A 22,740-nucleotide genomic window follows, 5' to 3' on the forward strand; every position below is an offset into this window, starting at 1 on the left:
CAACTCGCAAAGGAAAGTTTATTTTGGCTCGGTTTTGGAAGTTCCAGCCACCATCAACTGGCTTAGTTATTTTGGAGCTGGAGCAAGAGAGCCTGTCAGAGTGGACATGTAGTTGAGGGAAATTCACAAGACAGGGATCAAGAGGGAGAGCAAGTAACTGAGGTCCCAAATCTAATGACTTATAGACCTCCCATTAGGCCTTGCCTCTTAAAGGCCCCACTACCTCCTAACTGTACCAGTCCAGGGATCAGGCCTTTAACATGTAGACCTTTGAGTGTTCCAGACCCAGACTGTAATATTTACTAAAACAATGTTTGCCGCTTCAGCCCTAAATATCATTCGATACTTGAATTGCATATAACATGTTACTTAATCCCCATTGTGTAGATGAGGAAAGGGAGGCTCAGGAAGTCAGGTGAGTTGTCAAAAAACACTGAGGCTACTAATGAGTTAGACCACATCAGGTGCTAGCGCAGATGGCCTTCTGGACTAAAGAGCAGCAGTTTTGTGTCGGGTAGTCAGGGTTCACTGTGCTGACTTGGCTCAGAAAGGAGGCACACTGGTGGTCAGCAAAGAGTGTTCTGCTTTGACCCAGAGCAGTTGCTTCAGTGAGGACCCCCTCCAGCCCAACTGGCAATGTCAAGATACCAACATTCATGCCAAGGCTACCATAATTGGTTTCCCAAATGCCACTATTAGAACAAATCAAGCCAGGTACTGGTGGCTCACAGCTGTAATACTAGCTACTCAGGTGGCTGAGATCTGAGGATTGCAGTTTAAAGCCAGCCTGGGCAGGAAAGTCCCTGTGAGACTCTTTGCTCCAATTAATCACCAGAAAACCAGTAGTGGAGCTATGGCTCAAAGTGGCAGAACACTAGCCTAGAGCACAAAAATTCAGGCACAGCACCCAGGCCCTAAGTTCAAACAGCACAATCAATAGGAGGAGGAAAATTCATACACATACTGTTATCCTTACATACCTACCTCTGGGAAACCCTACAGGCCTGACTTTGGTGCAGCTGGTTTGGTCCCAGTGGCTGGACACTACCTTGTAGTCAGCAGTCTCCTAATATGAGGCCCTGATGAGCTTCCAGAACCATCCTGGAATGGTTACAGAGCAATCCTGGAGGCCTAACACTGCCCTGTGACTTCAGCCATTCTCAGCCACCTCCATCTGAGCTTTAATAAGTACCAGCACTCTGGCTTTGAATAGATGGGAGTTCCATGGAGTCATTCATATTCAACCCTCTGGTCCATCTGCTGTCTGATGTCCCCAACTAGAAGTCTCACTCATGACACTTGATCTCTTTTAACAAAAGATACCTGGCCTTGGCTGTCCCAATAGGTATTGTGACTTAGGTACATGGCTGCACCAAAGGTAACCCCTCCCACCTCTCTTAGGCAGTCTCACAGTCTTCTCCAAAACCCGTTGTCCCCACTGCCATCTTCCTGCCTCCAGATTTATCTTCAGGCCTTGGGTCACCATAGCTGTCCTTTCCAGGTAGCTTTAAGGAGCAGGATCTGAACTGTGATCCACAGTTGGTTGGTACTTGCCCTTCGTGAAAGGTGTGATCCTTTCCCTTTAAAAAGACAGAGAAGCTGGATGTGATCACTTGGAAGGTAATGGGCTTCCACTCACAGAAGCCAAGTGGGTACCTGTCAGCTGTGCCCTACAGGGAGGCCTATACTGGGTGAGAGGCCAAAAAATGGTGAGCTCCAGACTTTTTGCACCAAAAGGCCCATTCTCAGGAAGACACCCTCTATTTTCCACTCATTTCAGTTCATCAAAGCACTCTGCTTGGTGAGTGAGAACAACCAGTGAAAGATCATCCGCCCCAACCCTGGTAGGGAGATGGAGCACCCAAGAGAAGAGGTGAAATCACTACAACAGTCAAAGCCAGGGCCAGAATACATGCCTGGACTTCATGATCTTAGTCCCATGTTTCTTCTACTGCTTTGACTCTGTCTTGGGAGTGACATGCCTAAGGACCTGGTCCCCATCCTGTGAGCCATTTGAAAGATGGCATTCTCATAGGAAGGACCAGGGGCTATGTCCAACAGCATCCACCAGCTGTTATCTTCCTTCCTTCTTCCCTCCTTTCCTCCCTCCCTCCCTTTTGTCCCCCCTTCCTTTCCTTCCTCCTTCCCTCTTTCCTTTTTTCCTTCTTCCTTCCTTTCAATTCTTTTTTCTTCCTTCCTCTATTCCTTCCTTCCTTCCTTTCCTTCCTAACTTCCTTCCTTCTTTCCTTTGTTTCCTTTCCATTTTTTTTTCTTTTGAGTGTATGTGGCCAAACCAATGTCTTTGCACATGCTAGACAGGCATTCTACCATTAAGTTACATCACCAGCTGTGCATTTGATTATTGTCTTCTCCACCAAATATGAAACTCTAAGAAGGCAAGATTGAGATTTTCCTTGGCTCTTCCCTTCACCTCAGTTGTAACCCATGAATTAGCAAGCATTGTACAAATATAGTCAAAGAAAGGGAAGAAGGAAGATTGAAAAGAGGCAAAGGGGTCAGGAACAGGGGACCTTTCCTGCTAAACAGTGGATCTTGTCTACTCACTGCTCTTCACTGTCCCCAGTGTCTCTGGCCTGGCCCAAAGCCTTATCTCTCATCTGAACCTTAAGACTGCTTCCTTGTCCCTACCCACCCTCCCCTCCCCCCCCCCACACACACTCTATTCTTCGACACAAGAATGCCAGAGCGTTTTTAAACACACCAGTTACTTCCCATTGAAATCCTGAGTGTCTGGCAGAATTATTTGCAAAATATATGTCTAAGAAAAGACTTCTGAGTGGTGCTGTGGTAGAGTGCTCACCTTGAGCTGAAGAGCTCAGGAACTCTGTGTTCAAGCCCCACAACTGACCAAAAAAAAAAAAAGACTTCTGTCTAGAATATATAAATACATTTTAAAACTTGACATAAAAAAGCAACCCATTTTTTATACAATGTGAAAAAGATTTGAAAACATTTCAGCAGAGAGTTTCAATATGCTGTCATTAGAAAATGCAAATTCAAACCATAATGAAATATACTATTAGGATGGCTGGAATGTTTTTTTTAATCTGTTAATCTCAAATGCTGAGGTTAGATTCCTTGTACACTGCTGGTAGGAAAACACATTAGGTCTGGGATGTAACTGAGTGATAAGATAGTTTGTCTAGCATACACAAGGTCCTGGGTTCAATTCCCAGCACTGAAAAAAATGAAACAACACAGGAATACAAAATAATAGAGCCATAGACTGTGAGGCAGCGTTCATCATTCCCATTCTACAACTGAGAAGAGACAGCATAGCCTGTGATAGGAGATGACCAAGGTAAGATTCATCTCAAGGTCCACACACTTGTCAGAGGCCAGATGGAAGTCCAGGCTAATCTAAATGAAGCCATCAAGCAGACCACCCTGGATGGAGCAGAGTCCAGGCTCCCCACTGGGACCTGAATTATAAATGCTGTAATCTCCTGGGAAATAACATGGACTGGCTTATAAGCAGCACAATCCCATTCTTCCCCATTCCAGGGCTCAATTTTGTGGTCTATCATAAAGTTTCATAACCCTGTAAGGGTTCCCTAAATGTCAACTGGAAATTCATACATAATGAGGCAAAGGTGAGTCCCAACCTAACTGTCCCTGCCAAGGACACATGCCAAATACTTGATCACCAACCTGCAGCACTATTGAAAGGTGGTGGAACCTTTAAGAGGTGGGTCTTACTGTCCCTGAGCTCTTCAGCTAGAAAGCACTCTACCACTTGAGCCACAGCACCACTTCCGGTTTTCTGGTGGTTAATTGGAGATAAAAGTCTAATGGACTTTCCTGCCCAGGCTGGCTTTGAACCATGATCCTCAGATCTCAGCCTCCTGAGTAACTAGGATTACAGGCATGAGCCACCAGCACCTAGCAAATCTTTTCTTTAAATTGATGTTCTCAGGTAGTTTTTACAAAAGAAAACTAACAACAACAGCACCCCCACCCTTGTATTACATCTTCACATGGATCTTTCCACAGATTTCCTCCCAAATTGTGATACTTTGATTTGCAGCTAAGAAACCAAACTCCTGTATAAAGACTCCACAGATCCAATCCCACCCCCACAGAATCCACTTGGCTTCTTTCTTCCCCTTCCCTTTCCATTCCTACCCCTGACTGTGTAGCCACTCTGGACAGGCCTCCAGGCCCACATTAGCAGCTTGGAACGTCATCCATCTTTCCAGGTAGACTTGAACATTTCTCACTCTGTCCTTCACAGTCTCATGGGGCACAGCCAAATCCTCTGTCACATATCGGATGCTGGATCCACCACTACCTTCTGCCCCATTTGCCTGGGAACTGCCGAGAGCTCAAGCCCAACAGTATTCACTCAATTTAATTGAATCATCCACTTTTTTTTGTCTCCTGCTCTCCTGTCCCTTCCTAAGGCCACCATTTTCCTGCAGGCCAGGGAGGCCCTTCCTCCAGCCCATGCAAGGAGCACATTGCACAATACAATTTTCCTACATCTTCCTTACCAGCCCAGAAATATGCTCATCTCTATTCTCACACACCCCAGCAAAACACAGAAAGGAAGGTAGAAAATAAAGGAAAGAAAGAGAACAGGAAGGAAAGGAGGGCTCTGGCTCTCTTGGGGCTAAGTCCCTTTCTTTTGGAGGGTGGGAGGCACTCTGTTGTCTCCATGGCAACCACCTGACTTCTGTGTTGCACAGCAGCAAATGGATGGTAGGAGTTGAGGAGGAGTAGCAGGAGACTTTGCATATTGAGCTTGCCGAGTCTCTCTTTCCCACCCATACTTCTACCTCACCAAAACGGCACACACACGAAAGAGATCAGATGAGAACAAGAACAGGTAGGGTGAGGCAGGAAGGCACATCAGTGAAGGCCAGCTCTGCCTCCATCTTCCTGGGCTCACATAACCTTCCCCCTGGCCTCATCTTCCAGAAGGCATCCAATTGAGAAAGCTGTCTGGGCATTAGAAGAGCACCCTAGTCCTCCTTCCCATCTGTTCTTCTGATTTCTTACAGCTGTGGAGAGCAGGGGGCGCACATCTTGAGAAGCTGGGAGCCGCTCAGGGGCACAACTGCTGTCTTGGCTCTGCCCTAGCATCCCAGGATCTAGGTTGGTGCCAGCAAATATTGATTGCTCAGCACCTCCAAGGAAAGCAGGGACCAATGCCACATACCAGCAGTGATTTGGGTAAATCATGTTCTCCCTGCCATCTTCAATTATCTAACGGAAACTCGCTGCAATTAATATCTGCCCTTTGGAGTTCTTGCAAGTAGTCAGCAGCACCCACAAATGTAGTACTACAAATAAAGAATGCAGTATACATTCTTTGTTATAATGAATAGACATTTGGGATTTTAATTTCCGATTTGGGAATCACAAATGAGTTTTCTATTGTAAAAAAAAAAAATTTACCATGTGTATGCTAAAGTATTTAGGAAGAAGAATACTGGTAACTGGCATTTCCTTTGAAACTTATCAAAAATAGAAGATGCTAGGGCTGGAAATGTAGCTCAGTGGTAGATCGTGTGCCTAGCATGTGCAAGACCATGGGCACTGAAAAGCAAAAGATGATTAGTAGATGGATAGAGAGACAAGTAGACAGAAAAACACGTCATAGAGCAAAATGGGTAAAACAATAATACAGTCTAGCAGAGATGTAGCTCAGGTGGTAGAGGGCTTGCCTGGGTTCAATCCTCAGTAATAAGAAGGAGTAAGGGAGAGAGGAAGAGGAGAGGAGAGGAGAGGAGAATTTCCCTGGATTAAGTACATTTTATTTCTCTATAAAGGATTTGCCACAGGCTGGAGCATGGTTCAGAGGGCTCACAAAGTAAATTCAAACCCTTGAGTTCAAATCTCAGTGTCACAATTTACCCCTCCTATAAATAAATAAAGCACAGAATTTGACAAGGCATAGCAGCTAAACAGAGAGAGAAAAAGGAAGCTGTCATTTGCAACATACTTATAGGTATCTACAACATCCATAGGGCAAAGCACACTCTCTTTCCAGACTCCCATATCCTTACAATGGGTGCAGGTGTAGGGATTGCCCAGCAAAGACAAAATTCCAGTACCTGCTGCCTTGTTCACCAGCTATGTGATTTGGGGCAAGGTATTAGCCTTCTTCCTCTCTCCAGTCCTGGTGTGATACATGGCTAAGCATCTGGGACAGCAAGGGGAAAAGCACCTTTGCACATTAAAGGTCTTCCTTAGGACTGGCCATCAAAGAAGGCAAATGACTCCCTTCCAAGAGCTACTATTAAGGACTTTTCTAAAAACAAAAGAAGAAAGTGAGAGGAGGTGTGAGGGGACAAAAGAGTTGGAGGTAGCAGGAAGGTAAGCAGAGCTCATGAGGCCAAAGAGCAAGTAGCAAGGGAGACCATCTCCTACCTCCAAATTTCAGGAAGGCCCAGGGACTTCAGACAGACATGACCCCCCACCAGCTCCACAGCAGGAGATAGGAGGTTAAATTTGTGCAGAGGGTCCAGACAGGGAAGAGACAGAGGAAGCAGAAGGAAGTGAAGAGACTTCAGTAGTCTGCCCAGCCTCCTTCTCCAAAGTATGGTACTGACTCTCACTTAGGATGTAAGATCTTTCCTAGAGAAATCCAATAATCCCAGAGAAAGTTTCTTGAAATATGACAACTGAATGACTAACCTCTAGCCAGTAATACCCCCACCACACACCTGCTGCTGCCGCATTCATGGCATAGATAGCTTCTTATTCACGAATGTAGAGAAAGTTGTTGGAATTGGAGATAAAACAGGTGACAAAGGAACTTCAGAAAAACTATAACACCCTTAGAAGAACATACTACATACATACAGAACTGGGTGCTATTGAGAGAGAGAGAGAGAGAGAGAGAGAGAGAGAGAGAGAGAGAGAGAGAGAGAGAGAGAGAGAGAGAGAGAGAGAGAATGAGCAATCCACAACTCTTGGATACCAAAAAAATGTGATAGCCAAATATTTTAAATGCAATAGTAGGATTGGAAAACAAGAGCTACATAAAACTTACCAGAAAAAAGTAGAATGGAAAAGGCATAGAAGGAATGAGATGGGAGGGGCACAAAAACACTAGCACACTAGCATACCAAGCCAAAACATTTTAACATTTTCCAAAAAGAGAGAAATGAAGCCAGGCATGACAAGTTCATGTCTGTACTCCCAGTATTCATGATGAAGAGGCCGAGGCTACAAAGCAAGACAGGGTCTATTGATGGGGATGATAGATGACTGACAGACAGACAGACAGACAGACAGAACAAAAGGGACTGAGTTTATAAACACAAGGAGTCCACTAATAGCCAGGACAATGGGTGAAAAAAGACCACAGGAAATCTAACCATCATGAACTTTCAGAACACCAGAGACAGAAGGAAGATCCTGGAATCTTCCAGGAAGAAAAGGCAGATTAAATACAAAGAAAAGAGCAAGACTGGCATCAGTCTTCTTCCCAACTTCACTGAAAGCTAGGAAGCATGGAGCAAAGCCGTCCAAATTCCTAGAACGCTATGTCCCACCAAACTCGAGGATCAGCTGTGCAGGTGGGAAACTACAAAGCATTTTCAGACACGGAGTCTCTCAAACACCTTGCCTCCACTGCCCCTCACAGGGACCTTCCAGAGAAAGGGAGCAAATCAATGGGGAAGGCACAGGATGACTTCAATGAAAACAAAATATTTTAAATTATACCCAAAAACTGGTTTCCTTGGCAATCTGGCCCCAGCATCTGCTTCTCATGCTTTCTCCACTGTTTCAAGAAAACAGAAAGCTCACTTCTAAAGTACATGCTCAGTCACAATTTATAATTTTTTTAATTGAGATGATATTACAGCTGATGGCCAAGAAAATATGGGAGCTCTAATATTTGTCAGCTCCTTTATAATTTGCCATGGTTTCCAATGGATCTTTTCTAGGCTTCACAACTTTTTTTTTTCTGTCAATCATGGGGCTTGAACTCAAGGTCTGGGCACTGTCCCTGCACTCTTGTGCTCAAGGCTAGTGCTCTACCACTTGAGCCACAGCTCCACCTATGTTCTTTTCTTTCTTTTTTTTTTTCTTTTCTTTCTTTTTTTTATTCTTTCTTTCTTTTTTTTTTCTTTTTTTTTTTGGTCGGGTTATGGAGCTTGAATTCTGGGCCTGGGTGCTGTCCCTTAGCTCTTTAGCTCAAGGCTAGTGCCCTATCACTTGAGCCACAGCACCACTTCCTATTTTCTGGTGGTTAAATGGAGATGAGTCTCAAGACTTTCCTTGCCTGGGCTGGCTTTGAACCATGATCCTCAGATCTCAGCCTCTGAGTAGCTAGTATTACAGGCATGAGCCACCAAATGCCCGGTTCCACTTCTGTTTTTCTTGCGGTTAATTGGAGCCAAGAGTTTCGTGGACTTTCCTGCCCAGGCTGCCTTTGAACTGTGATCCTCAGCTTCCTGAGTAGCTAGGATTACAGGCATGAGCCACTGGCACCAGCATAACTTCTTAACATAAATTTTACTAACCCATTCTGAACACTCATTCCCAGGGCAAAACCACTCTAAGGCAACACCTAGACCATGTGAATTATGGTTGGTATAGAACAAGTACCTCTTCCTGAGTTTTAGAGAGCTCTCCTGAGTCTCCCCATCTACCTACCATCTCATTTGCGAGCTGAAAGAAATGAGGCTCAGAGAAGTTAACTAACACTGTCTAATTAACATAGCCTGTGCTGTCTCTCCACTGCCTGAAGTGTGGCTGGCATTAGCCATGCTCCCTCAAGAACCAAAAATAGCGGCTGGGAGGGTGGCTCAGTGGTAAAGTGCTGGCCTTGCATGCATGAGGCCCTGGGTTCCATTCCTCAGCACCACATAAGAAGAAAAAGCTGGAAGTAGTGCTGTGGCTCAAGTGGTAGAGGGCTAGCCTTCAGCTGAAGAGCCGAAGGACAGGGCCCAAGACCAGAGTTCAAGCCCCATGACCACCACCAACAACAACAACAACAATAAATAAATAAAGAATCCCAGCCCACAGTAGGTCAGTCCTTCCTGCCCTTGGACCCTTAACTGACATTGAAACTGCACTTACTTCAAGAGCTTGTCGCGGACCGGATTGAAAGGGTAGCGCTTAGCTGAAGCCAGGTACAGGGACCGGTATCGCTGCCTTCTGTCCTTGCTCTCCATCAGGGTGGTGTTAAGGTAGCGGCCCACTGCTACTGGGTTCTGCATCAAGGAGAAGATGGCAGGATTTTAGCAAGCATGGATTGGAGACTTGAGCTCAGGTTTCCTTCCCTTCTGACCATTCATACTCCAACCATTATGAGTAGAATTGTGTCCCACCAAAACAATAACAACAACCAACAACAAACAACAAAGATTTGGCCAGGCACTGGTGGCTCATGCCTGTAATCTGAGCATCAGGGTTCAAAGCCAGCCCGGCTTAGGAAAGTCTGGGAGACTCATCTCCAGTGAACTCCAGAAAATCAGAAGTGGTGCTGTGGCTCAAGTGGTAGAGCGCTAGCCTTGAGCTGAAGTGCTCAGGCACCCAGACCCAGAGTTCAAGCCACACCACTGATTAAAAAAAAAAGAAAGAAACCCAAAGATTTGCTGAAGTGCTTTGGACTGTGACCTGATTTGGAAATAGGACTGCTGCCAATATAACTGAGATGAGATCATGCCAGAGCAGAGTGGTACTCTGGTCCAACAGGACTGGTGTCTTTATAAGAACAGACACTGTGGGCTGGGAAGGTGGCTCAGTAGTAGAGTGTTTGCCTTGCATGCATGAGGCCCTGGGTTCGATTCCTCAGTACCACATAAGTAGAAAAGGCTGGAAGTGGCACTGTGGCTCAAGTGGTAGAGAGCTAGCCTTGAGCTGAAGAGCTGAGGGACAGCACCCAGGCCCAGAGTTCAGGCCCCACAACTGACCAAAAAAAAAAAAAAAGATCAGACACTGTTAATACAGAGGCAGAGGAATGCATTTACCAGGCAAGACTTGCTGGCTACCACCAGAAGCTGCTGAGAGGTTTCGAGGTTGCTGACTCCAAGATTTCAGCCTTTTGTTCTCCAGAGTTGTGAAAGAGTACACCTTTGTTATGCAAGCTACCCCTAGTCCACCTTCCCATCCAGCTATCTACCCAACACAGAGGTTTAGAGAAGATGACATGACTTGCCAAGATGACAGAGTGAAGGAGAGTAAAGGCAGAACAGGAACCTTGCCATCTGAGGAGATGGGCCAACAAGGGGAAAGGAAGGTAATAGGACCCAAAGTCTTGGCCAATGTCAAAACCATTGCCTTCAGCAGAAAGGAATCTGAAGAGAAGGACTCCCTGCTGGAGATGTCCAAAGAGGGCCTTCCTGTCCTGCCATTGGAACCAGCTCTCAAATCAGCCCTTCCACTTCAGATGGTTGATCCTAAGCTATACTTGGGGTGCCTGAGGACTCAGATAGGTGTGTGGAATGGGACAAAGCAGGAGCATCAGGAGAAAGCAGGTAAACTACAATTATAATTGCATGTGAATTTATTTGCATATAATTTATATGTAGATCAGATACAAATTATATTTATGTATCTTAAGAGCACGTGTTATGGTTCAGAGGAGGTGTTGATGGGTTGCAGGGTTGGTGGTGCTATTGAGAGGTGATTGGAAGCTGCAGACTCTGCTTTCCTCAATAGATGAATCCATTGAAGACTTCCTAGCTGAATGGGCTATTGTGGGGCAGGGCTTAATTGGAGGAAGTGACTGTGGCTTTTGAAGGGACCCTGGGATCATGGCCACCTCTGTCTCCCCACACTCCCCTCTCCCCTGGCTTACATGAAGTGACCAGTTTTCCTCCACCAAAGGCCTAAAAACAAAGGAGCCAAATGCCCATGGACTTAAACTTCAGAGACCATGAGCAAAAAAAGTTCTTCCTTAAGTTGGTATCTCTCAGGTACACAGTGACAAAAAGCAGTAAAACAAACCAGGAGACACCTTCAAAATAGCAAGCCAATTAGCACCACATAAAACTCCCTGCAGGGGCCTGGGAGTGTGATCTGAGTGCTGGGGGTGAGGGGGGGGCCCTCAGGGGGGGATGCAGGATCAAGCCAATTTAATAGACACTTAAGATTTGTGCACCTGGGTTGGGAATGTGGCTTAGTGGTAGAGTGCATGCCTAGCATAGTTCAAGCCCCAGCACTGGCAAAAATAAAGAACCCAGGCTCTTGTGCATACTAGGCAAATGTTCTACTACCAGGCTACATCCCAATCCTCAGATGTGTGATCATTAGACTCCAATAACAGGTGTCCTTAAAACCTTTAATGGAGAAGTGAAGGAGAGAATGATGTCAGTGTCCAAAGCCATTTGTGGACATTAAGCCAGACACTGGTGGCACATACCTATAATCCTAACTACTCAGAAGACTGAGATCTGGGGATCACGGTTCAAAGCCAGCCCAGACAGGAAAGTCTGTGAGACTGATCTCCAATAAACCACCAGAAAACTGGAAGTGTCACTGTGGCTCAAGTGGTAGAGCATTAGTCTTGAGCTGAAGAGCTGAGGGACAGCGCCCAGAGTTCAAGCCCCACAATCAACACCAAAAAAAAAAAAAAAATAGAAGGCATGCACACAAAACCTAGGAACTGGCCTGTTCCAAAAGAATACAAACACTCTAAAGCTTACATCTCACACACACACACACACACACACATGGAAGAGAAAGAATGCAGAAGAGGGAAGAAGACAGGAGGGACACTTGCTGACCCAGGGATAAGAAATGGATAAACCCTACTAGCTAAACCTAAGGCTGCAAGACAAATATGACAGACTAGCAGGAGCATTTCTCTGCAAAATAAGAGAATAGGGTGGCTGCACAGGGAGTGGGAGCTCTCTTAGCTCCTTGGTTCTAAAAGTATGGGGCACCATCATTGTCATCTGGGAGCTGGTTAGACATGCAGATTCCAGGCCTCCTCTCCAGGCCTACTGTATCAGAAGTCCAAGCATGGGGCCCTGCAATCTGGAAAATAACAAGGCCTCCAGGGAACCTGCCACCTGCTCAAGTAGGGGAAGCAGTGTCTTGTAGAAATGAGACATGAATGGGGCAGAAAGAAGTGGCACCAAGCCCTCTAACATCCGTGCCCAGAAGCACGGAGTATAGCAGCAAGAGAGAATTCCCTGCCCATCACCATGAACCACACAGCCCCACCCACCCCAGTCTCACTTACCCAGCTTCCTAAAACCATCATGGAAGCCTTTGACCGCTTGGAGGTCAGGAGGAATGGTGGTGAGTTGACATGTTTGGATGTTGTTCCTCGAGGGACGAAGAAGCCAGGGCCAGATGTGGCCTAGAAGTAAGGAAGGACATCTGAGAGCCCTGGTAGTGCTCAGCCCGGGACAGAGCGTCTGCTCAGCAGGGCTGAGACTTCAGCCAAGCACAGGGGAGGTGAAGGGGTCCCGAGTGCCCTCAGAACCCATGCACCACTCTAAGCTCCTCAGCCTGATATCTCTATGTAAGGCTCCCAGGAACTCTTGTAGTTGGGCAGGTCCCCAGGCCTTCGAGCTCCACAGCTGGGTTCCGGTGCAGCTCTTCCCACTCAGCTTTTCCTATCTCCAGGGCAGATCCCCTCCTAACTTGGGCCAGCTTTCCTTTTGTGAAATGCAAATACTGATCCTAAATGGGAAAGTGGCTACCAGGTGTTCAGGAAGTGTTGATTCCCACCTCCCACTGCCACTCAACCCTTTCCCATATCCTTCGGAGCATACTCTCTGCCTTGAGGCCTGACTTAGCACAGGATCTCCTATTATCCTCCAGGGAGAATGGCGCAGAACCAGGCAGCGCTTGAGGCTACCTGGTCCAGAACCCATAGGAACACCACCTAAAACAGTCCTTATGTCATGCTCCATCCTGGCCCAGTCTCCCCTTGGCCTCTCTCCAGCTCTTGAGGGCCAGGACCCTTCTTCAGGACGGAGATCCACACTGGCTGGCATTTCCTGAACAACCAGTCGCCATGCTGTAGGCTCCAAGCATGGAATGCCATGTAACCCATAAGCACTCTCTATCCTCGGAGGTCAACTGTGCAAAGTAAGGCTGAGAGGGTAAACAGGGCCAGAGTAGAAATGCAGGACCAGGACTGGAGACGAAGTGGATCTCATCCCTAGGCCTGTGCTTGTCCCTCTAACACAGCTATCAAAGCCCACCTACCCAGCCCCCCCATAAGAGAACTGTCTTCCAAGAAGGAAGTCAGGCCACAGAGTACACTGACTGGGTTTCGAGGGCACTGGCTAACGGTAGTCCAATAAATCCTCTCTGTTGGAGTTTTCGGGAAACGAGGCATTTTTGAAAAAACGCCATGCTTCTTATGGCAGCATGAGTTAAGCTCTTCCAGGAAGCTCTTGAAATCTGATGGTTCCTTTGGCTTTTTTTTCTGTGAGATAGACAGAGAGAGGGCGGGAGAAGTTATGCCAGGAAAAGCAAGAACTCTCTTTACATCCTTACCAGCGATCAGAGCAGAGCAAGTGGCAGGGACAAGTAGGCCACATGCACTGCCTTTTGCCCATCTGTCCTGGGCTTAGCAGGTGCCTCTACCCACTAGCTGGCAGGGTGGAGCTAGTCCCTTGCACCCCATATACATGCCATATCCCGCCACCCAGCTTGCCTTTATCCATTCCTTCTCTCGTCCACTCACTGGCCATTTACTGAAGCAGGCAATGTTCTAAGCAAGAACCATATTTCAACTGCTAAAAGGACCAATGTGGCTAGGCACAGTGACTCACACCTGTAGTCCTAGATACTCAGGAAATTGAGATCTAAGGAAGAAGCCTATGCAGAAAAAAAAATCCCCAAACTTGTACTTCTAATTAATAATTAAAAAAAAAAAAAAGCTTGACGTAGAGTTGTGGCTCAAGTGGTAGAGTGCCAGCTCTAAGGGGAAAAAAACTAAGGCAAGAGCTTGAGGGCCTAAGTCCAAGCCTCAGTACTGGCGCTCTCTCTCTCTCTCTCTCTCTCTCTCACACACACACACACACACACACACACACACACGTGCATGCAGATGATTTTCAGGGTATTGAAATGACTCTATAGGACACTACAGCCACACTTGTCAAAGCCACAGAATGACCACCAGCAAGAGTGAACTGCAGGCTGAGGGGACAAAGCATGTCACTGTAGGTTCATTGACTGTAGCAAAACGTTCCACTCTGGTGTGGAATCTTGATAGCGGAGAAGAGAGGATTCATGTAAATTTGTACTTGCCTCTCAGTTTTGCTAGGAACCTAACCTTACTCTAAGATATAAAAATCTAGCTGGGCACTGGTATCTCATGCCTGAAATCCTAGCTTCTTGGGAGGCTGAGATTTGAGAATCATGGTTCAAAGCCAGACCAAGCAGGAAGAAAACTGGAAGTGGAGCTGGGGCTCAAAAGTATAGAGCTCTAGACTTGAGTGAAAAAAGAGTTCCAGGATAGCACCCAAGCTCCTAGTTCAGGCCCCAAGACAGAGAACGGGGTGGGGGGGGGGGGAGAGGGGAAAAGAGGGAGAGAAAGCGAGAAAGTGAGAAAGCAAGAAAGAAAAAGAAAGAGAGAGAGAGAGAAAAAGAAAGAAAGAAAGAAAGAAAGAAAGAAAGAAAGAAAGAAAGAAAGAAAGAAAGAAAGAAAGAAAGAAAGAAAGAAAGAAAGAAAGAAAGAAAGGGAAGAAAGAAAGTAAAGGAAGGAAGGAAGGAAGGAGGGAAAGAAAAAGAAAGAAAGAGAGAGAGAGAAAGAAAGAAAGAAACAAGAAAAGGAAGAAAGAAAGTAAAGGAAGGAAGGAAGGAAGGAGGGAAAGAAAAAGAAAGAAAGAAAGAAGGAAAGAAAGAAAGGGAGAGAGAGAGGGAGGGAGGGAAGGAAATGGAAAAGGAAAAGGAAAAGGAAAGGAAGGAAGAAGTCTATTAAAGAAAACAAATGCAAAGAAGCATTAAGGGCTGTCAGTGGGCAGGGTGGAGGTTTCCTGTAGTCCTGTACTGGTGGCTGGTCAGGGGAGGTCTGGGAAGTCCTATGGAGAGCAGCCAGGTCACAAGGCACAAGCCATCAACTTTTTACCGAAAGGCCACATTACTCACCACCCTTCCTAGCTCTCCTACTGGCCTCTGCCACCACACTTGTCACCTGCTAACTCCCACGGATGATTTTCTAAGTTCCACAAAGGTGGAGCCCCCCCCGTGCCTTGACTCTCAAGCAGACCCAATTGTCTGCTCTGATTGACTGCACAGAGGAGAAAGAAAAACTAGGTCATTAGACAGACAGCAGGTACCTACTGCTAGAAGCATGAAGAAAGCCAAGCATAGTCATAAAACCCCACTACAAGAACTTGAAGGAGGTAGGCAGGCTAAAGTTCTACCTCAGTTTCCCCTCTTAACCCTCTTGTTCTCCAACAGAGCACTCTCCCTAACCCAGCCAGCCTAGCTCTATACCTATGAAGCCAGGAAGATACTTCTTCCAGAATTGCAGGATACTACACCTGTGTCCAGCTTCACATCACAGCCCATCCACACCTCCAGCACAGTTCTTGCAGGAGCAAGGCTAGAACTAGCCATGCAACCAGAAAGATATGCTTGGGTTCAAATCCCAGCTCTGCCTCTCACCAGCTACCTGGCCAGCCTGTTTCCTTGCCTTACTGGGTAGAAGGCCCAGTAAGCCAGTCGTGGGATAGGACCTCTAGGCAGCACCTTGTATTCTGTGCAAGAGTGCCCTCCTGCCCCTTCCCCCCACCTGGGGACACACCTGCACAGAGTAATGTCCATAAGGCAAAGGCTTGCTTCGATCACCAGAGAAAATGTCATAAGGGCCGCGGGCGGTGGTGGCTTTTTCCAGGAATAACTCGATGCCGTCTTTGATGGTATAGGTGCCGGGTCCCAGACCACTCCCCTAGAGACAGAAGAGGTGACAAGGCCTGCCAAGAGGGCTGCAAAAGGCAGGGCACCCTGAAAGCCCCCTCCCAGCCCTGAGTGGGGGAGGCGTGGCTAGGTGCGGGGTACCTCATCACTGGAGCTGGGTGGCTTGTGGGACATCCTGCACATGAGGCCCTCAGAATGTGACCGGTTCCAGGCATTTTCCTCCAGCCGCGTGTATGGATTGCCTTTCTCCCCATAATTCCCAGGGCCTGGGTAGAAGTTCTGGGAGACAGAAGTGAGGACATAAGGGCCATCAGTATTGGTTCCTTGGAGGATCCTCACCCACCAAAAGGCGAATGAGATTTTCAGGTTGTCCCTGAGTGACCACATCCAACACACAACCTGGTCAGTGCTGATCCTTCTCTACTGCCCACACCTTCAACTCCAAGTTTAGCCTCATCACCAGACTTCCTGGCTGCTGGCCTGTCCCACCTCTATCTGTGGGCTCCATGCTACCACCCAAGTGCAGCCCTTGCTTGCTACTGCAATTACTGTCGCTCGAAATCCCTTCCTGACCGCTTTTCCTCAGAAACCTACTAATACTGTGGGCTAGTGACTCAAGCCTGGAATCCTAGCTACTCAGGAGGTGGAGATCTGAAGATCAAGGTTCAAAGCTAGCCCAGGAAGGAAAATCTGTGAGATTCATCTCCAATTAACTACCAAAATGCCAGAAGTGGCTCCAGTGGTTTAAGCCTTGAACCCAGCATCTGAGTGCTGAGTTCAAGCTCCCTCCAGTACCAAACATGAAAGGGAGGGTGGGAAGTGGGAGAGAAGAAAGGAGGAGGGAAGGAAGGAAGGAGGGAGGGAGGGAGTCCGGTTAATCCTCAAAGCCCTCAGGCACGGACTCTCCTGGGACCACACCTTCCCCCCCCCCCCCCCCCCCCCCCGCACTGCATTAGGCAATCCTCTGTTCCCAATTCCCAGCCCATCCTTGGCATGTGCTTCCAACAGTGCTTCGGTCCCCCAGAAGCATCTAGAGTCCTGGGTTCAGATTCTCATTATACTGCTTCTGAGATGAGTGAGCACGGGCCGTGAGCATCTGAATCCACTGTGGTAACTAACATAGGGATGATCATTTAGGGAGGGATGGAGAAGCTGAACAGCCTCTCTAAAGGGCCCTGGAGTGCCTAACACATAGTCACGGTAAGGTGACTGACAGTGTTGGGGACAATAGAGGTGAAGAACTGTATCTGGAATAAGCGTCAGGGGCCTGGACTGAGTAACCAGGGTGGAAGTGTGGTCTTTACCTAAGAGAAGTGAGCAGAGCTGCCTGCATGTGGGTGGGCATACTTCAGTGAAATGCAGCAGGATTTGGCCTGCTGGTCTGCATCTTCTAGCCACATGGGGTCGCTGTCATTCCACAGATAGATCAGCTCTGCCCATCTCTGGGCCCTGGCACTAGCCCTGGGAAACCCAGGTTTGACAAAGAAGCAGGGGCCTCTGCTGGACAAATCAGGCCACTGCAAGCAGCATAACTGTTTATCTCCAAAGCAATGGGACTATGCCTCGCCTCCTGTGAGGAATAGTAGAATCCTGGTATGTTCTAGAGAAATTCCCCAAAAGTTCAGGAAGCTGGGGCCCTAAGTGATATGCTATGTTAGAAGGCCTCAAAAACAGGTACCTGGTGCCAACTCAATGAGACCAAACTGATGTGGTTGGTCCTCAGAGAGGCAAATCATATCTGGGTTCCCACCTCCAAAAAGGGGCACTGAGGTGCTGGGCAGCAAACATCACAAGCCCTGGAGGGATCCCCTGGACTAGGAGTTCCTGGACAGCACGAGGCCTAGAGCTGGGTACTTTGTCACCACAATCACATTTTTTTTTCCCTTCAGACATCCAAACTCAGAGATTCTATAACTTGGCTGGTGTGAAAGATTCCAATTCTTTTTTCTGCGAGCTCAGAGCCACACATTCTGAGGCCAGAAGGATTAACTTGGGGGAGAGAATGGAGGAATTGTTACTTCTTAAAAAGTTGTTGCTCAAAGCCTGAGAAGGATTCCCCAAAGATGCCTGGGGTGGGGGAGAGTCCCTCAGGCAGGAGTAAAGTCAGATATTCCCGTGCTCAGGGCTGAGGACACAGGAAAGAGGGTGTCAGACTTACATCCTGAGATTAGACCAGTCCTCCAGAAACGAAGGAAGCACAGCTCCTGAGGAAATGGAGAGGCTATACCTTGGACACTTTAGATTGCTGTCCTGCTGCTACAGCCACCTTCTAGCCGTGTGGACTAGGAGGGCTGCTTAACAATCTCTGTGCTCCAGGTTTGTCTGTACAGTAGACACAATGGTAATACCTACTTCCCAGGGTTGTCCTGAGGACTAGGTTACCAAGTGCTGGGCTAAGTACCAGCTATGATGGTCTTAGATTGGGAGGTAATAACTCATTTAAAAATACCTCCAGGCATCCCTGTCCTAGGTGACAGTCACAGTCTACAAATGAAGATGTACCTGTTTGTTTTCTGAATGTCAGGGGACGCCACATTCCTAGGTTTCTGGGTGATAGGGGTTAGGGGAAATGCCTGGGTTTTAGGATCGAACATTCTGCTATTTGGATCTCAGTTTACTCCTTGTCAGCTTTGCAGCCCAGGGCAAGTTACTTATCCTCTCTGATCCTGTAGGTCCCAAGGTGATTGCAAACACTCATTTCATGCCAACTGTGTACCAAGCACTACAGGGCCTTCAACATGTCATGGGCTGTGTAGATGTGCATCACACTCTGGTGAGTGGGGAGCAGGGGTGAGGCGAGACACCAAACACCTACCTACCACAGGGACTCATAGGAAGAGAGAAGGCTCCTAGTGGATCCAGAGGTTTCTGAAAGCTGAGAGCTACCGGTGAGCAGGAGAGTCTGGGGCCAGGAGGCTGCTAGGGGAGGAAGGGTGTTCCTAGCAGAGGGCTGCAATGGGGTAAGTGTGGGAAAGACCATGGCACATCCTTCAGCAGAGTTCAGGAGCAAGGGCAGGAGGGCACTCACAGAATGGCAGCACTCACCACTGAGGTGTACGGAATGACCCTCTCTCCTGACCTGGGCCTCCTTTGTCCTCCTGGGAAGTGATCACTGTACCCCACACTTTCTTGAAGCCCTACTCAGCCAGCACCTCTCCCTGCAAGTCTGCAGCTGCCTTCCCAGCCCTGACGCCCACAATCAGATGCTCCCCATAGACAACCAAGCAGGCCATTGGATCCAAACCCTCAGCATCCCTCCCACAGCCCTTGGAATGACCCTTGAAGGAGCCATCTTGGCTTCAAGGGCCTCAAGATCCAGCTCCTCCTTCCCCTGCCCTCTTCCTTTTCTTGCTTAGCTGGCTGTGTATACAGATAAGGACACTTGCTGAGCACCTAATATCTTCCACATGCTCTGCTGGGACCTAGAGAAGGACCAAACCCATCCCTGTTGAGGTACAGAAAGCCCAGCAGCTCTGAGGACCCAGAGGAGAGCCTGGACCAAGCCTGAAGAGGAAAAGATACAAACAAGGAAGGGGGTTTCTGGCATCATTCACATACGCAGTGCCCAGAGAGCAGAGCATGGCAGGGATCCTTCTCTGCAGTTGAGAACACCTACCCCGATGAGGCCTCGGAACCGGATCTCCCCAGAGCTGAGAAGCCCCCGAGTGCTACCTGGTTTCTGCTGTAGCTCTTCTAAGAAGTCTTTGAAATTGTAGCAGCCAGGTCCTAGTTTCATCTCCTGTCCCAAAAGAAGAAAGCATAAGATGGAAATTGGGAAGCAGGAAAGGTCCACACAGGAAGGGGACTCAAGGGATGACATCTTCTTCCAGGATGAGCTAGCACCATCAAAACCTGGAAGGACACTGAGGTCCATGCATGGAGCAGCCAAATCTGGAAGCCTGGTCCAGGAGAGGACAGGGCATGAACCAGCAGCCTCACCTTCTTATGTCTCTCTTTCATGATGGCTTCGTACTGGAAGTGAGGCAACTGGGTCAGCCTGGTAGCTTCCAGAGCCCGGGCCCATCCTGTGCCCACTTCCTTCTTCAGCTTCTTTTTGCTGAAGCAGGTCTCTGTGCAGTTGTAGGCCCCAGGTCCTATATGGGACTGAGTTAGAACATTGTCAGAACTGGACCAGCCATACACATCCAGTCCATCCTTACAGCAAACTCCATACCCACCCAGTCTCTCCTCACCAAACCACCCCTGACCTGGAGCTAGAGGCCAAGCAATCCTCCCCCCCAGCATCCATCTGAGTATTTGGGCACTTAGTATGCCAGGTGTGATCCTAACCTCCTCTGGCACTGGCCCTGTCACACTTGAGGGAGGCGTAGTAACACTGGAGAGCCCACAGTGGCCAGCACTGAAGCTGGGACCGGGATCCAGGTCTGTGCAGCCCCCAAAAATGTGCTGTTTGCACTACAGTCCATGTTATCAAACACATCAGAAGCCTGACTCCAGATCAAGCTCATACCTGGGGCTGTAGGTATGGAGAAAGGGAGAGAAGGGAGTGGAGGGGGTAGGAAGGGAGAAAAGGGGGGAGGAAAGGGAGGAACATATCACATACACAGCTCAGCTCACCCACTGGGATGGGCTGCTTCGAAGAGCAAAATCCAGACTATGTGGGGAAGGCCAAACGGCCAAGAACTCACCACATCCACGGAATGTTGTCTGGAGTAGGGAGCCTCTGTGAAGGTGCTGAGTTTCTTTCTTTGGGGATAAACACCAGAGACATCGAACCTAGGGAGACATGCAGCCCACTGAGCCCAGGGCCTAGCACTGGACCTCAGCTTGGGCAGTCTTACAGGATGGGCAAGCCACTCTCCCAAAACAGGTGACGTTGGAGCTGGCCATGAAGGCTGAACATCAGGGCTGCAGTAGCTTGGGCCATTCGGGGTGACTCCACCCCACTCTGTCCCACTTCACCCTCCAACTCTTCCTCCAGCTAAGTTTTTTGCTAAAGGCCCCATCACCACTAGACTTCGTGTATGTATGTACGTGTATGTGCATATTACGCTATTATATATATTTTAGATATACTTCATATATAATGCAATGTATGTTTTGTGTGTGTTTGAGACAGTTTCCCTATGTAGCCCAGGGTGGCCTTGAACTTGAGGTCCTGTTGCCTCATTCTCCTTTGTGCTGGAATTACAGATGTGAACGACCACACTGGGTTTGTAGATAGCTTTAGTATGATATGGTTTTTATCTACCCTGCCCCTCTCTCATAGAGTGCAAACTATAAAATGCACATAATGTATCTGAAGATGAGACAACTGGGTAAACTCTCACCCACAACCTTTCTGTGGGGTGGTGGGCTGTACTGGGGTTTTGAACTCAGAGATGTGGATTTGTTAGGCAGCTGCTCTGCTTACCACAAGAGTCACACTCCCATCCTTCCACCCACTACTTTTTTTTTTTTTTTTCCAGTCCCCAGGCTTGAACTCAGAGCCTGGGCACTGTCCCTTCTTTTGCTCAAAGCTAACACTCTACCACTTGAGCCACAGCACCACTTCTGGCTTTTTCTGTTTATGGAGTACTGAGGAATCGAACCCAGGGCTTCATGCATGCTAGGCAAAGCACTCTACCACTAAGCCACATTCACAGCCTCCCACCCACAGCTTTTTAACCAAGTGCTAGATTATCTGGCTTCTCTCTAAACCCGGCACATAATAGGTGCTCTGGACCTGACTTACAAGGATGCACTAAGAAAGTAGAAGAGTTGTTTTTTTTTTTAAAGGGGGTGGGCAGCAGGAAGAAGTGGAGGGGGGTCCAGCCCCCCCTTACTGCCAGACAACCCCTCCTCCTCCTCCTCCTCCAAACTACATCCCTTCCGAGGGGAGGGGCCTTAACCACCCCCAACCCTCAGGAGGGGGTTCTGGGGGACAGGCAGAGGCTGCCTTAGAACGTGAGCTCCAGGATGCAGATGGGCCGCACCTGTGGCTCTGCACCCCGAAGGGCGCCCGTCCGAACCACTTGAAGGTGGAGGTCATGGTGCCGGTGGTAGTGATCGGGCACCGCCACGAGGTCCGAGCAGCCTGACTTGAGCCTGCCCGGCCCCGGAGCACCCTTCCCCCAGCTCTGGCCCCGGCCCGCCCCGTTACCACGGCAACTAGAGGCTTGTGATTTTCTGCGTCGGTGCCACGTGGCGCCGCCAGCCCCTCCCAGAAGTGTTCATTCATTTGTGTGTTTTCCAGGCTTGCCTTGCCAGAGATCCTTCCCTGAAGACTTAATGACCCCTCCTGGTGCTTAATATGGAGCGATTTGGTCGGATCATTTGCTGAGGATTTGTTTGCTGGGTGAGACCAGACTCAGGAGGTGCCTCTTAACACCCGCGTTGGGATGGGATGTAACCAAGGACCGAAAGAGCAGAGATTTGGGCAAAATGGCACCCCGACAATGGAGAGAGGGAGGAAATAGGGGCAGGGCTAGGAGAGAGGAGCATGGAGGACCAAGGTCAGGTTGGAGAGTTGGGCAGGGGGTTGCAGGGTCGGTCCCTCATACACCTGAACATCCATTCTGGACAGACACTGTGCAGCCTGCCTGGGGGCCAAACCTGGTCCCTACCCTGTGGTCAGGCCCAAGAGAGATCCGTGGATGGGTCAGCGCAGGCTTCCTAGAGGAGGAGAATTCCAAGCTTAACACTGAAGCGTCGACTTGCCAGGTGAAGAAAGGAGTTGAGCATGTGCACTTCCAACAGAACATGGTCAGCTCTCCCTCTTCCCGTATTTCCTCTTTCCAGCACCCCTGGCTGTGTCTAGCTGAAATAGCATCTCCATGATTGTCTCTTATCCCACAAGGGCCTTTAGCAACTAGTGGAGTGGAAATCTCCATCTAATTTGTATTTTTATTTTGGTGGTTGTCATGGGGCTTGAGCTTAGGGCCTGGGTGCTATCGCTGAGCTTTCTCTCAAGGCTAGTGCTCT

General features: G+C 48.4%; 2 protein-coding genes across 2 annotated transcripts in view; one reads left to right on the top strand and one right to left on the bottom strand.

Annotated features, from left to right (window-relative positions):
- Dhcr24 (24-dehydrocholesterol reductase) overlaps positions 1-14,813 on the top strand; it is a 39,877-nt gene extending 25,064 nt beyond the window's left edge. Inside the window, exon 11 of the mRNA XM_042669691.1 lies at positions 14,803-14,813. The gene's annotated coding sequence lies outside the window, so the exon portion shown is untranslated. The remainder of the gene's footprint in view (positions 1-14,802) is intronic.
- Lexm (lymphocyte expansion molecule) lies at positions 1,508-21,808 on the bottom strand. Its single transcript, XM_042669692.1, has 10 exons — positions 21,753-21,808; positions 20,466-20,553; positions 19,756-19,920; positions 19,433-19,555; positions 15,958-16,095; positions 15,704-15,847; positions 13,211-13,372; positions 12,173-12,292; positions 9,061-9,194; positions 1,508-1,580 (listed from the first exon to the last, which is right to left on the bottom strand). The coding sequence occupies exons 1-10, from the start codon at positions 21,806-21,808 to the stop codon at positions 1,508-1,510; spliced, it is 1,203 nt and encodes a 400-aa protein (XP_042525626.1).
- Positions 21,809-22,740: the final 932 nt, after the last annotated feature.

Source organism: Dipodomys spectabilis, unplaced genomic scaffold (genome assembly GCF_019054845.1).
Source record: "Dipodomys spectabilis isolate Male_0828 unplaced genomic scaffold, ASM1905484v1 ptg000504l, whole genome shotgun sequence".
Taxonomy (NCBI): Eukaryota; Metazoa; Chordata; class Mammalia; order Rodentia; family Heteromyidae; genus Dipodomys; species Dipodomys spectabilis.